At 46.9% G+C, this 16,145-nt stretch overlaps 1 protein-coding gene across 1 annotated transcript in view; it reads right to left on the reverse strand.

Annotated features, from left to right (window-relative positions):
- Positions 1–6,677: 6,677 nt before the first annotated feature.
- Positions 6,678–16,145, reverse strand: part of spock1 (SPARC (osteonectin), cwcv and kazal like domains proteoglycan 1) — a gene marked incomplete at both ends in the record, with an annotated part of 69,440 nt that continues 59,972 nt past the window's right edge. Inside the window, 5 exon segments of the mRNA XM_084469964.1 lie at positions 6,678–6,871; positions 8,665–8,802; positions 9,377–9,439; positions 10,871–11,092; positions 11,181–11,300. Coding sequence (XP_084326090.1) covers positions 6,678–6,871; positions 8,665–8,802; positions 9,377–9,439; positions 10,871–11,092; positions 11,181–11,300 — 737 coding nt within the window.

Raw genomic sequence — 16,145 nt, forward strand, 5'->3', positions numbered from 1 at the left:
AAAAAATTGTGTCCAACACATTTGTTAACACATACAACATTTAGGCTACCCTATTAACACATCCTAATAAGTCACGAAGCTACTGTTGTATTGGAGCAGTGAGGGAAATATTGTTTGATTGAATATTGACTGATTATAAGATTATTATTATTATAAGATATTATTTCAAGAAAAATACCGACAACACCCTCCAAAAAAAAAGGCATAGGCCTACGATACAACCCAAACTCGAATAATCGATTGGCCTGCAGAAGTTTATGGCACGCGCTTCTTATTGAATTGGTCAGGAAGCCGCAGCGGCATCAACAAGCAATGTATCACCATCTGTTGGCTATCAGCACCGTAATGATGTGTCGCCTTTAAATGGATAGTACCTGCTGCTGGGCCGTGGATAATATGAACTGCTCTGACGGATGCTGTTCCCACCTGGCCTGCGCGCGAACAACAACCACACCGAGCCAGAAGGTCACGTGTGTTTCGTTCTGACGTGCAGTGTTAATTTGATCGGAAAATGTACGCAGCAAAAACACTACAAACAATGTAGCGACACAATGGAGTAAAAACTTGGAGTTAAATTCAAAGCAAATAGTAGTCCTGTCCTAGTAGGCTACTCTGAGGAGACCACAGCAGTGATGGCTAATTTGTCATACCATTATGTCCAGAACAGAAAAATGGTCGGTTTGCAGTATCATGATTATATATTTTTGTATAAATATGCATACCCATTTAACTCTAAATATAAAGAGATTAAAGGGAATTCAATATTTGGAGCAACAGACAAACAAGTACATAGTCAACACATAGGTAACAATACATTTACCGGACAATGGAGAATCAAGCCAATTTTAGTTATTCTGATGTGGAAAGAAATTCTCTGAGGCTTCGGTTAGACCTTTGTGATCAGGTCTGTAGGGCACTAGCGGTGGCCCGAATCCGAAAGGCTTCTCTGGAAAGGCTCTCCTCAATACCAGTGAAAAATATGAAGCATGCTCATGATTGGTGGAATTGGCCGCCATCGGTTAACGCACCACAGGGCAATCCTCTTGCACTGGTCACTATAGTCTGACATGGGCAGGCATGCTTTGAGCATACATTGTGAGGGTGTGTGTGTGTGTGTGTGTGTGTGTGTGTGTGTGTGTATGTGTGTGTGTGTGTATGCCCGTGCGCATGCATTTGTTTGTGTGTGTGTGTGTGTGTGTGTGTGTGTGTGTGTGTGTGGAAACAGTGAGCCAAAACAGACGGCAATCAAGTCTGCTACGTCCCTGATCTTCATCGTGCACCATCTGGTAACATGGGTGTGAAGGCAGACAAGGAGGAAGGAAGGGGTTTGAGGACATTAGCTTGTTAACGACTGAGTTCAAGACATATAGGCCTATAATACAACACAGCCAATCAGAGGCTTAAAAAAAACAAGTCTGGAAATGAGTAAGGGAGAGAGAGGCTCCTAACGCTTACATATGTACAGAAAATGGCAGCTGGCCCTGCATGACACAAACCACTACAGCGATAAGTTGAGGGGGGCTGGGGGAAAAACAGTGATGTTTGAAGCTCCATGACTTCTGTTGTCTTTCTGTGATAAAAAAACAAAAAAACATGCTGTGTTGTCACAGAACTAAACTCACTCCAAGAGCTTTTACAACAGGAGGCGAAACTTTGAATTTAACTTTGAGTTTTAAACAGCCCTTCATCTGCTACTGCTGAAGAGCTAATCTGAGACTCAGTATGCATGTTTCTATCTCTCTCTCACACACACTTGACTCTACCCTTCCCCACCCCCCACACACACACACAGACACACACACATACACCCACAGACTGTGAAAGAGGGGATCATAATTGTCAGCACTTCAATGGCTTCCCTGCGACTTAAACCAATCTTCTTTAGGGGCTGTGTGTGTGTATGTGTGTATGTGTGTATGTGTATGTGTGTATGTGTGCATGTGTGTATGTGTGTATGTGTGTATGTGTGTGAGTGTGTGTGTGTGTGTGTGTGTGTGTTAGAGAGAGTGAGAGTCTGCCCGAACATTAAGTGCCAAGAATTTAGATAGGCCCGTCTATCCACAGCATTGGCTTTGGCGTGTTTGTTTTCTTGCAGATCCCAAAGTTGACATTCTTGTCTCTCACACACACACACACACACACACACACACACACACACACACACACACACACACACACACACACACACACACACACACACACACACACACACACACACACACACACACACACATCCCTCTCTCTCTCTCCCTCCCTACAGACTTTTCCTTCGACTCTGAAGGGGATGGGAGATTTGCGGATTTGCCGCCTAAATTTAAGTGGATTAATGAGGAGCAGAGGGCTAGGGTTGTCATAAATATACATGAAGGCTTGCTAGGTCCTTCTCCAGTAAGCCCCGCTCCATGTCCCCACAAAGTAGGCTATTAGTGGTCTTCTCAACGCAGGGGATTAGGACCAATACCCTCAATTTAAACGCCGGCTACATGCCCCACCGTAATGATGTAGTCGATAAAGGACCTGCTGACCTGTGTGTGCTTTCCCTGAGTACTTAAAGCAACGCTCCGTCAATCCGACTCTCCCACCCCCCAAGGGGTCGCAGAGTTTAGCTTGCGATGCAGTCTCGTTGTCCACAGTGTTAGCTTTGAAAAAGCCACATCTCATATTATTGGCCCTCATTGGTGCAGGGATGGGGTGCTCTGTTCAAGATCATCCACTAGAAAACAGATTGGTTTGTATACTGATGGATAAGAAGGTAATAAAGTGGTATGGCTTTATTAAATGATGTCTGGTCAGTTCATGCTGTCTCACTATGTTGCAGCAATTGAAGTGAGCTTGTTTATAAATGTATTAAATGGATTTGATACAGACATACCGTGGAAATGTGTGTACGTACACTGAGGCACACAATGCGCGAACAAGGTTTCAACATAAATCCAGTGCACACACGGTAATCCCCGCCGTCACTCAGGCAGGACATCTTAGGAACAAGTCCCAAATCATTATTCCAAAGCCACCACCGTGACAGCCCTCACAGATCCACTGATAACACAGAAATAAGTTAGGACGCAAGAAGGCCACGATGAGACGGTGCACTGGGGAACGAGTGGAAAATGGATTTTCTTCTCCTGGCCACATTAATCAAATTCACCATGGAAAGGCGTTATCAGATCAATGTATTTAATACAGCACATTAGATGAAGACAGGCCTGTGTGTCTGTGTGTGCGTGTGCGTGTGCGTGTGCCAAGGCGGGTTTACTTGACCTCGCCTTGGTTGATTTGCGGTGTTTGTGTTTACAGGGTCCTTAGCAGAGTCTTTCACCATGAATAAACAAAGCAGAAATGTTTAATGCTGCTGCTCAATTTCAATTGCAAATTAAATAATCCATTCTGCTTGTGCCGTTGCAGAATGGATTATTTATTTATCGTGTTGTGAATTATTAAGACATGTGTTAATGTATTATCTTTGCCCCTACACAAATGCCAGGCTTTTCCGGGCATACCGGGCATCTGCACTAATAAGAACTGAATTAAACACACCAGGTACACATAACGTACACATAAAGTACACCAGGCAGTGATATTTTGGGACAGGACAGAGACTTAAATTTATTCAGACAAACATCATGAAATTGTCACAGTAATACAAAGCTATTTTCAGCCCATAACATCAACATTCCATTGGAAAACCGGAAATGAAAGACACAGAAACAGAAACTGAAAGTCAACTCTACAGCACAACGCTTCCATGAATATGGCTACAGGACCGTAGCGGCAATTGGGATGAGGAACTATACACAACTCAGTCCATTACAATGTTACCGGACAGTACCACATGGCAATATATATATATATATATATATATATATATATATATATATAGAAAGATATACATATCTCTATATATTACTATATCAATTTATGGATAAAGATATATATATATATTGATCTATATATATATATTGATCTATATATATTATATATTATATTCCTTCAAACCTTTTTACAATGTAAAAAATATAGAGAATCGGCAGATAAAACTTGTTTTTCCTCCAACTATGGCCATTTGGGTGTTGATTTGAAAAGGTGTATAAACTGTGTGTTTGTGTGGGGACCTGCTACTTGGGCGACAGTGGAACGACTGTGCTGTGTTGCAAAGGTCAGAGGTCCTCTATGTGGGACGAACCCAGACCTAACAATGTTTCTCCTCCTGCCTGGATTACAGCAAGCAAAGCGTAACATAAAGACAGAGGGCGGGTCAACAGCCGGCCCACCAGAGCCACCACTTGGCCATGGCGGCTGGGAACAGAGCAAATAAAAGCAAAACAAGCTCGGCCACACTCCACAAATATATTACATAGTGAGTCTGCACCCGGGCAGGTGCCACTGAAGTCAGTGGCTGTGCCTTCTTACGGCTGAATCGTTGGCTCAGTGAGGAACCCGACTGAACAACCAATGCAAGATGGGTCATCAACCCTGGAGGGATAGCATACATGGCTACACAATACATCATGTCTATGTGCATGTCTGTGGGTACAATTAAATGCCCCTCAATGCAGTCTGGAGGAAAACAGTGCAGAGTGTTGTGCAGGTGAGATCCCAAACAACAAACCACAAAAAATGTAAATGTCAAAGTGAGATCCAGGATGATAGCTGACCAAATGCCGCGGCACATTATACAGTACAAGCGCCTCACAAACCCAGACAGGCTTAAATGTTGAGCTCACTAGATCCTTGAGGGACCACCTGGTGGGATCCGCCCGCTGGATGGCGGCAAGCCATCCTTGAGATGTACTAATCAACCGCAATGCATCTGTCTCCACGGTAACGCTTGGAGAAGATGCTGGGAAACGTAGCTGTTGCGTTTAGCCAGGGGGGGGTTAAACCACAACAAACCAAAAGTGCACACCAGAAGGGTTTAATGAGAAATGCTGGATAGTAATATTATTTTAATGAGCTCAGTGTGTATAAATAAATGATGAACATTAAATCGACTGAAGTTCTGGCTGACTGACCCGAGGACCAGCCCATCCCTCTCCCTGAGGAGCAGGAGGTGGACGGAGGTGAAGGATTGTAGATACTCTGGTGTTTAAATCAGGCCAATTCACGCTTATTTCCTTGGAAGGGCTCAGGCTCTTGTTCTTGTCTGTCGGAAAGCAACACGAAAAGGAGCAGCTCTCGCCTTTTCTACTTCTGCCTCTTCTTCTTCTGCTTCTTCTTCTGTGACGTGTCCAATGTCCTGTATCTTTTTTTTCACACTTGCTAATAATCAAGGCATGCATCATGCCACGTCGAGTGAAATATTGCGACTAAAATGCCATACAAATATAAAAAAATTCAAAGGAAAGCTAAAACCAACATAAGGCTTTCAATTTCCCCCTAAAAAAAGGACTGTATCGGAAACTACCTTATCTACTTTATTTAAATGCAATTCTACATGGACTTTTGCTACTGTGATTATTAGGAATTCCGAAGCTTAGTATGAGGCTTCCCAACACCTCTAAGTTTTCCTTCTCGTTCATCCTTCCGTCTTTGTCCATCTTGGTTCACTATAATAGTGCCCAAAGGAGCGCTGGCTGATGGATTAACGTGAATCATGTATGACTCGACGATTTTATTTTATTCATGTGGAAGAAGACAGAGGTGGGACTCGCAGGCCATAGAGACCTGATTATTTTACAAACCCTGGTTGTAACACCTGGAGGGTTTCCTTCGGAGAGACCCATGTACTGCTGCTTTTTCTTGTTTTCCATAAAGCCAAGGGGCATGTAGCACGGGGCAAGGGGCATGTAGTGTCAGGTCAAATGGAATTAGTTTCATGATAAAGTCTTACACGGTTTTCATTGGCAGTCAACCGTTTTTATCGGAGACACAAGGGCTGGCTAAGTTGGTTGTGACTTTTTTTGTTGTTGATTGCATTAAAGATTGAAACAATCGTAATGGTGGCAGCTTCCTCAGGGGAGTAGTGCTGCGTTATTTGTTTTTCTTCTGTCCAATAATCACACCGATCTCAAGGTGAACATTTAAACCAGAGGCCTCCGCCAGGGGGAACTACATTAACAAAGCATCTAAAAACAAACTGCATCTAGGGCAGTCCAGGACATTCAGGAAGGGAACAGATCAGAAACACACTGATACGATTCAGGGTCTGAGAGAGGAGGGGGCCGTCCCAAAAAACATTCCAACGCTGGAGGGAACCCATAGCAGCAAACGCAACAAATAAATACCTCTCATAGACCCAACATTGTGGTTCCCAAACTCAATTTTTCATCCAATCCATCAACCACCTAACAGCTCTGCCCTCTGACGACATACTATCAAATGGACACTGGGCAACGGAAAGAACTACAAGGAGGGCAGATTGGGACAGAGGGAGGGCAGAGTTCATTGTAGTAAACATGATGTAGCTGCAGCGGGCAGGGGAAGGAAGCAGGGCGTTTTTGAGGGGAGGGTGAGCGAGAGACTTCACAGTCCTGACTGTCAGGACTATTCTATACAGAAGCTATTTGTATCTGGAGGAGGATGAACTGAGGAGTGAGATGGGCTTCAGGGAGCAGGGAGCCAGCAGAATGGACCGGCGCGGGGGGGGGGGGGGCGGGGGACACACTGGAATGGCTTTAGATCTGTGCTGTTAGCGGACGTTCCTGATTGGCCCCCGGACAGGGTAGGCCGCGGCAGAGCTACCAGACATAGCCCATCTCGTCGTCCTCCTCCCGATCTTCGTCGTCCTCCATGGTTCCTCTCGGGTGGATTCGGCCCCGCCTCTTCTTCTGCCGGCCCCGCCCGCTCAGTGACGGCTCCTCCTCCTGGTCCTCCAGGAGGACCACGCCGCCGCCGCCGCTGCTGAAGTCCCCGGAGGTCTCTTGGTCCTCGTCTGGTGCACCACACGCACGCGCACGCGCACACACACACACACACACGCACACACACACACACACACGCACACGCACATGCACATGCACAAACACACACACACACACACACACACACACACACACACACACACACACACGCACACGCGCACACACACACACACACACACGCACACACACACACACACAGACACACACGGAAACACATGAAATAAGTTTGAAAATAAAATGATCCGCTGGTATAAATTGGACCTTGATACGATAATTGTATAGTCAATTCATATTTTTCCATTATATTTTGTATTCTATCAGGTAGTTAAATGTTGGAGCCAGAGAAGAACACACTACGTATTCTGTTGAAGAGCGAAAGAAAATGCTTCAAGAAACAGTGGTGAAGCATTGTCCCGGAAGATCCTAAATGTCATTTAAGATTAGCTATTGAATTGAACAGAGTCAATGCAGACACAGACACACACACACACACACACACACACACACACAAATCGTCTCTCACAGGGATTGTTGTTCCGTCTTTTAGGCTATCTCGCCGCCACTTTACTCCACCATTACTCTATCACGTCTCAGTTCCCTGTGTTAAAAGACAATGTCCCGCCGTCTTCAGCAGCCTAGATATTGGGGAGAACAGCCTGTGACAGGATCAAAGAGCTCTGAGAGACCGACAGCACTGCCAAGGGCAAAGAGGAGGATCCTTGAGAACAACACAGTGCTGCAGGCGCCATGTAAGTCTGGAGCACGGGAAACTAATGTTGAATCTGAAGGGGAGGCAAATGACGTTCAGGTTCTATATGCAAACAATCTATTCAATATCATTTTAGTAGGTAACGCGTCACAATAAGGGTACATTAATGAACCCCTTATTAACACTAGTTTATGCCGTTATATGCATTAACTATTAACAATTAACTAACAATTAATTAACTGTTAATTAATGTCTAATAAAGCCACATCATTAGCATAGGGGTTAGCGTAAGTGGGTTTGACTAAGGATAAGGATTAGGGTTAATGCTTACCCTACTAAATAATAAGTAAATGAATACCCAAGTTAAGAAAAATAATGATAATATGTACGAGTCATCTATTGGCTAGAAGTTGAGATTGTTCTTCCTCCTTCCGTCATTTTGAAGACGGAAAAGGCTAAAGAGCAGCATATCCATCTAGAAGGCACCGGACAGTCCCAGCCCATAAATCTCCCACTGAAACGCTGCAACAGAACAATTGATATGCTCAGTGAAGCGAGTGAAGCCCCTAGATTTCCCTCCACACCACAAAACCTCAAAAAACGTACAGCCACAAATTTTCTGCAAGAAAGTGACAACAGTGTTTATGCTTCGTCCTCCAAGCAGCTCCGCTGTGTGTGCGGAGAAGATTGATTGTGTGCTGATGGGGTCCACGATGTACAAACAAAAAAAGGAAATGAATCTGAAAATTTTTAGAAACATCGCAGTGAAGAAAAGACGAGGGGGCACAACAAACTTTGAGAATCTAACCTTTTTTATTTTTGTACTCCAAACTATCTTTGCTTGAGTTAAATCGCCCAGAGAGTTACTAAAATTGGAAGATATGTATATATTATGTTGCATAATAAAGTGGGATGTTTAAAAAATCTCCCATAAAAAATAGACACCCTTGTGTGTTTGTGTATGCATGTGCCAGTGGGCATTTTTGTGTGGGAGTGTGTGTGTGTGTGTGTGTGTGTGTGTGTGTGTGTGTGTGTGTGTATGGATGCATATGCGTTGTAGTGGTGCTGGTGCGTGTGTGTGTGCTGTAGTCGTACCACAGCTGGGGTTGCCCTGTTTCCTGGAGCCTGCGATCTCGTTGCCGTATTTGTCCACACACCAACACTGACCCGCGCTGCCGTGACACTGAGTGGGCTTGAAGTAGCCCACCTCTGTACAGCGAGGGATGTAGGCTCCTACATAGGACGAGAGACATAGAGACGGAGGGAGAGAGAGGGAGAGAGAGGGAGAAGGAGAGGGAGAGGGACAGAGGGAGATAGGAGAGAGAGACAGAGGGAGGAGAGAGAGAGGGAGAGAGAGAGAGACAGAGGGAGGAGAGAGAGAGGGATAGGGAGAGAGAGAGAGAGAGAGAGAGAGAGACAGAGGGAGGAGAGAGAGAGGGAGAGAGAGAGAGAGAGAGAGAGGGAGAGGGAGAGGGAGAGAGAGGGAGAGAGAGAGGGAGGGAGAGGGAGAGAGAGAGAGAGAGAGAGAGAGAGAGGGAGGGAGAGGGAGAGAGAGAGAGAGAGAGAGAGAGAGAGAGAGAGAGAGAGAGAGAGAGAGACCGAGAAAAGCCTCAATTTATCCACCATTTTGTGAGCAAGGCTCTTAATGTATTTACACACTGTTGCACACACAAATTACCACAAGCAATGTAACAAGGTTACATTGAAAAATAAATGAATGGTCCTGCTAGTAAGTTTGGACTGTGGCTCATGATGGAGGTGTATCAGAATAGAGTTTGATTGACAGCTGTCACTCATTCAGACTGACCTATGAGGCTCTTCTGTCGTCCTTGCAGCTGGATCTTGCTCTTCTCATTCTGGCAAGGCATGCCTGGCGACATAAAAAGACACAGTCTGGGTCATATGTGCATCTCACTTCATCCGCCCTCTCCTGTCTTTGTACTCAACTTAAAGCTGCTGTAGGGGAGATTCTAGAGTTGGAAAGAGAGAGAGAGAGAGAGAGAGAGAGAGAGAGAGCAGTAAAGAGCACAAGAAAGAGAGATTTTGAAACAACCAAAAAAACATTCCCTCTCCCTTTGCTCCGTCCTTCCTAAAGTTACTCGACCATTGAGAAGTGTTGCATTCACACACATGTGCTTGAAGGGCAAGACGGATTCCTCGAACCAATCAGGGAACAGATGCCCTGATTTGTTGGAAAAAGGATTGCCAGGATTGGTCTAAAATCTAAATAGTCTCCCACAGAGGCAGGCGCTGTCACCTAAAACAGATATTCTCATGTAGCATTTCACTCAAGCTGAAGGACAGCTATGGCATTTCTAACAAAATGTACTCACATAGGAGCTCTTGAATACGGACATACAGCCCCTTGAAGGGTGGACTGAACGGACTAAACAGACTGGAGGAGGTTTCCTTCCCATATTTGTGACCGTTATCTGAGTGTTTGGAAATCTAAATTATTCATTTATAAGGCTAGTGGTCACATTATCAAATCCTTACAGACGAACACAGAATATCCATGACAGCCACGCCCTATCCAACTAATCCGATTATTTCATACTCCGCACAATTATTTCTAGGTTTGCAAAACTATTTAATCCCTTCAACTGCGGCCTCTTTCCCTCGTCTCCTCTGTTGGCTATCTCTGCTAATATCTCATTCATCGCCTCCTCTCACCACCTCATTTATCTTGTCAATCTATCCCCTTGAATTTCCATTTCCTCCATCCATCCGTCACGAGGAGAAATACAACCACTCCACAGCCCCGCACTCTCTTTATCTCTCCCTCTCTCGCCAGTATATTCTCCCAACTCCTCCCCCAGCATCCCGCTCAATCATGCTCGCCGTGTCAATCTCACCGCACCTTCTCCGCTCCCCCCGCTCTAACCACACCCCCCCCCACATCCACGCACGCACGCACGCACACACCGCAAAAAAACAGCTCCCCCCTTCTCAACGGCTTCGGCTCGGCTCGCCTCCGCTACAATTCACCACTCTGTTTCAGACTTTCACACATACATTTCTCCCTCTATCTCGCTCCGCCACCTCTATCTCTCTCTCCTACTCTCTCCCTCTTCCCCCGCCTCTGTCTCTCTCACTCCCTCCTCCAACTCTCTCTCTCCACCTCCAACTCTTTCCCTCCTCCCCCTCTCCATCTCTGCCTCCCCCCCCCCCCCCCCCCCCTTCTTTCACTCAGTCTTCTCTCCCCCCTACTCTCTCTCCACCCTCCAACTCTCTCCCCCATCCATCTCTCTCCCTCCTCCAGCTCTCGCCGCCCCCCCCCCCTCCCTCTCTCCCCACTCACCCTCGGGCTTCTGGAAGCAGTAGCACCACTCGTTGTTGGAGAGCTTTCCATCCTTGAAGGAGTCGCAGGAGTTGAAGAGCGGCTTCATGCACAGCTCGTACTTGTCCAGGTAGAGGGTGCTCAGCTCTGATTGGTCCAGCAGCAGGTCAAAGTTCACGTCCAGCTTGTTGAACATCCAGCCCAGCGAGTCCTTGCAGATGGGCAGGATGCTGGTGTCGAAGCCTGGAGGAGAAGAAGAGATCACGTGGTCCGTGGCGTCATCGTTGTTGTCACGGTAACCGTGACGCCACCACAGGAGGGCTGTACTCACGTCCCTGGGCGGAGTCAGAGCTGTCCGAGGCTTTGAGGTCTCGGTTGGCATCGAGGTGGAGAACGCCGAACCAGTCCTTCAGTCTGGACGCCAGACTGTGGAGGTCTCTGTCACTGCAGACTGCACACACGCGCACACACACACACGCACGCACACACACAATTAGGAACACGGCACAAATCAGAACGGCAGGTTCCCTTTGCTCAGCAGATAGGGACGGCAGGCACGGGGAAGGAAGGCACCCACTCCCATATGCACAGCACACCACGGGCATCATTATGTTTCTTCGGGTTCAAAGCGCAGCACAAGCCCTATTGGCTGCCCATAAGCTCCTCTTTGGCTTCAATCAGCTGTTCCTCGACAATCTCCACTCTCGACGATCCCCCTCTCGCTCTGTCATCACAACATCTCTCTCGCCAGCGCTTACTCGAGCCATTATTCACCTCGGAAGTGTTCCCTTTCAGCCCGTTTCTATTAAAGAAACATTTCCCCCCTCTCTTCTAATGTCTGTGTGAGGTTCAGTGGAGACCCTGACTGATAACTGAAACGTTCATTGGATTGCTCTTCAGTCACTCCCTGCCTCAGCCCGGCTCTTCTATTGGTGGGTCCGCTCAATTTATTTTTTACCATTCCTTTCCTCATCACAAAGAAGTAATACAATTCACCTCCTGCCAGTGTGAGGGTGTCTTATTTGCACTTTGAATGGAATTGAATGGAATTGGGTGTGTGTGGATATGTGTGTGTGTGTGTGTGTGTGTGTGTGTGTGTGTGTGTGTGTGTGTGTGTGTGTGTGTGTGTGTGTGTGTGCGTATGTGTGCTCGTTCTAAATAATACCCTTTTTCCACCAAAATAAGAGGTAAACGCTGGGTTTTCAAATGAGGGAAAACCCACTAAGAATACACAATTTACCAGTTTCCCATTTCCAAATGTGCGCCTGGGTGAAGTCTCTATCACCGCCGATGGGAGCTTGAGCCGATAAGAGACCCGGAAGTTCTGCAGTCATTTGTCCTGGGACAAAGAGAAAATATGGGTTCCTGCCCGGTGCGTCTCCTTCTGACTGCTCCTTCTCTCCTCTAACCATTTCCCCCAAACCTGACCCTCCCATTGGTCCCGCTAAAAGACATCGGACCGGGCTGTGAGGGACTTGGCACAGCTCTGACTCTGCTAAAGGTCTCACACACACACACACACACACACACATACACACACACACACACACACACACACAGAATGTCCTTGTGGTATAATAGACTGCATCTACGCAAGTCAGACAAGGCAATTACATTGAATCCTGGAGAAGAGTAGAGGTTACGTTGAAGACTGTAATGCCACCATATGATACACACAACCACACAAGCTCACTGTAGGATTCACACACAACCAGACCCACTCACTGTAGGATTGACACACAACCAGACCCACTCACTGTAGGATTGACACACAACCAGAGAAACTCACTGTAGGATTCACACACAACCAGACAATCTCAGGACGTGGAAATACAGGGTGGGTCCATTCTAAGTAAATGGACAAATGCAATGCAACGCTTCAACTACATACAGCTAGAATAATGGAAAACAGCTGAGACAAGGAACATTTGTGGTTACCAGGGTTTGTGCTATAGTCGCTAATTACCAGTTATCTGCAAACATTAACGGCACAATCCCTAACGGGGACTATCGTATGTATTATAGGAAACAGAACATAAAGCATCCGCGACACCATCCATAACTGCTGACTATATGGGGCCCTAGCTCTGCTCTTCTAAAAATAATATTTGATGACAGCCTTGCTACACTTTTTTCCAGACGAGCAGAAAGCTGTACTGGAGGAGTTCTACTGGAGCACAGGGCGCGCTGCAGACGGACCGCAGCTCTGACGCTGGTGGTTCTCAATATTTGCGTCACCGTGTTTTTCGGTGATTCGCTGGCAGAGCACAGTGCCGGATGATTAACCACGAACGGGGACATCGGGAGAGACAGCAGGGCCAGTTCTGCGCTGTTGACGCACCGGGGTGAAAAAACAAAGCGCACAGAGTTCTCACACAACGGCGAGAAACGTGTATCCCTCTGTGCTACGCCAGCTTACTCTCTAGCTACTCTCCTTTATCTGCTGGTGTGAAAAAACCCCTGAGCCTCTGTGAGTTCTCCCGTGTTCAGCACAACATCGGCGGTACGTCCGCAGGCTGAAGACTGCTGGATGGGAGGAAACACTGGATGAAAGGAATATGTCTCCCTGTCTGTCTGTCTGGGGGAAGCACATTCTAAAGTAGTCCAGAAAAGAGATTAAGGACTGGGTGGGAGGGGGGCACTGGAGAAGAGAGAGAAAAGGAGAGAGAGAGAGAGAGAGAGAGAGAGAGAGAGAGAGAGAGAGAGAGAGAGAGGGGGGGAATTTTATACAAAAAAAAGGGATTAGGACAAGGATGGTCTGTTATCGATTTTTTTTTTTTTCTCTCTCGTGTTTGTTTGTGCGTCTGTATGAGTGTGAGAGCTTTATGTGTTTGTGTGTTTGAGTTTGAGTGTGAGTGAGTGAGTGAGTGAGTGAGTGAGTGAGTGAGTGAGTGAGTGAGTGAGTGAGTGAGTGAGTGAGTGTCTGTAAACAGGCATTGTCTAACGCAGGATAAACTGCCAGTCTGGGCCACATGTCAGATATCAAACTGTGGATTTGAACTTCCTTCTTATCTGCTTTCCTCGGCCTGTCACCCTCTCTCACACACACACACACACACACACACACACACACACACACACACACACACACACACACACACACACACACACACACACACACACACACACACACACACACACACACACACACACACAGGACCAATATTCTGTCAAATGGACATATAGCCATACAGCGATTTTTCCCTCAAATACATCCTTGGTTGCACAAATATCCTAATTATTTTTGCATCACCATAATCAGCATCCATCTCTAGTTTTAATTAAAGCGTGCGCGCGTGAACTATTAAAAAGAAAGACTGTGGAGCATGCCATAACCTCTTGCAAATTGCAATAATTAGCAATTAACACCCCCATTAATTGGGGTTGTGTGACCAGGTTGTTAGCATACACAAATTGATTGCAGCACAGCGCGGCCTGCCTCCGTGTGGAGAGCAGCGGGCGCGCGTCTCCGTTATCAGCGGGCACAGCGCTGCCTCCAGACACACCTGTCTGCTGCAGGGGCTCACCTTGAGACGTACGTCTGGCCTGACGGCGGCAGACAGACAGCAGCCGGACCGCGACAGAGAGGGCCCTGTCGTTCGTTTTTATAACCAGAGGATGGGGGAGAGGGGGGGAAGAGGGGAGGAGGGCAGGAGGGGGAGGGGCTGACGGGAGGAAGAGAGGAGAGGAGGAGGAGGTGAGGAGGAGAGGATAAGAGGATGGAGGATGAGAGGAGAGAAGAGGAGAGGAAAAGAGGATGGAGGATGAGAGAAGGAGATACAGACTGAAGAGGAGAGGAGGAGGTATGAGAGACACAGAAGCTGGCGTCAAGGAGCCACACCCCAGAAGGAAGGGAACAAAGGGATGGCGGCAGGGAGATAGGAAGGAAGGCATGAAGAAAGGAAGGGAGGGAGGGAGGGATGGAGTAACATCAGTAAATATGGCCTGCCTTAGCCAAAGGTTATGAATATGGATTAAAATTCACAATTTGGGATACATTCATTCAATCTTAGAGATATTTTACCCATATTTTCTCAGACGAGAGGGGAGAACATCATGCAAGCAACGCAGAAGATCGCCATACATCACCTCTCGCCATACATAACCCTCCCTAGGCCCCGAGGTCAGAGCCACCCTGTGGCACTGGCTGCAGTGCAGAGCATGTGTGCATTTTATCTTGGCTAACATATTGTAATCTCTGCAGACGTTACCACAGCAACGCCAGCAACTCCCTGTTTGCAGATAACTTTCATTTACACCCTCGCTCCCTCATCTCCCATCTATGTTTGTGCGCATGTGTGTGTTGTTTAGTTGAAGCTGTAGACCCAGCTCTGTACCGTGCTAATTGTTTTCTCTCAGTTTCCAGGCATGTGCTCTCTTTTCCTTCATCTCCGCTCTAATCTCCCATTGCACTTCATTTGTCTTCGGGGCGCAGAGCCAATACAGGTTCCTCAGGTACTCTGGACACACACACACACACACACACACACACACACACACACACACAGAGACACACACACAGATCCGAGTGACAGCGTAGCCGACAGTGCTGTCAGAGTGAGGTAATGGAGGAATAATTACCCAGCCGGACGGGCTCAGTGGGTGCCATCGGTTCCAGACAGAATAAACAAAGTGATGGACCCTGGGGTGTCTACCTCAATACTGGCGAGATGTGACAGCCATTGATCGCTACCGGCTATGATATTGGCTTGGTAACAATAAAAGGCAACAAGGATAAAGTCAAAACACCAGTCACACGATGCGGAACGCCTTCTACCCTGATCTGGGCAGTAGGTGATCATAACAGAGATGTTTACAAAAGAGTCCTCCCCTGTTGTATGTTCTGTCCTTGCTCCAATTGAAGTCTGATTGAGGCAACACTTCTTGAGAGTTGCATTCTTTGCAACATGTCAATTGAGAATATCTTCACAAGTAAACCCTACGAATCAAATAAATCTGTCCACATTCTCTCGTTTGGTCCCACGGAGGTAGTCAGGTTGTAAGAATATAATATGACATGACGGAAAAAGTGGAAAAACTCAACAGTGATTCCCATCCCAAAGAAGGGCACCACCAAGGTCCTGAATGACCTTGGACCGGTGGCTCTCACCTCCCTGGTCATGAAGGCCATGGAGAGGATCATCAAGGAGCACATCACCAAGGCGACTGGCTCCATGATGGACCCACCGCAGTTTGCTTACCAGGCTGGCAGGGGTGTCGATGACGCAAAAAATATTCATCTTAAACACCATCCATAAGCATCTGGAAATACCCAAGACCACACAGCCAGACTTCT

The sequence above is a fragment of the Micromesistius poutassou genome, assembly GCF_964030765.1.
Source record: "Micromesistius poutassou genome assembly, chromosome: 6".
Taxonomy (NCBI): domain Eukaryota; kingdom Metazoa; phylum Chordata; class Actinopteri; order Gadiformes; family Gadidae; genus Micromesistius; species Micromesistius poutassou.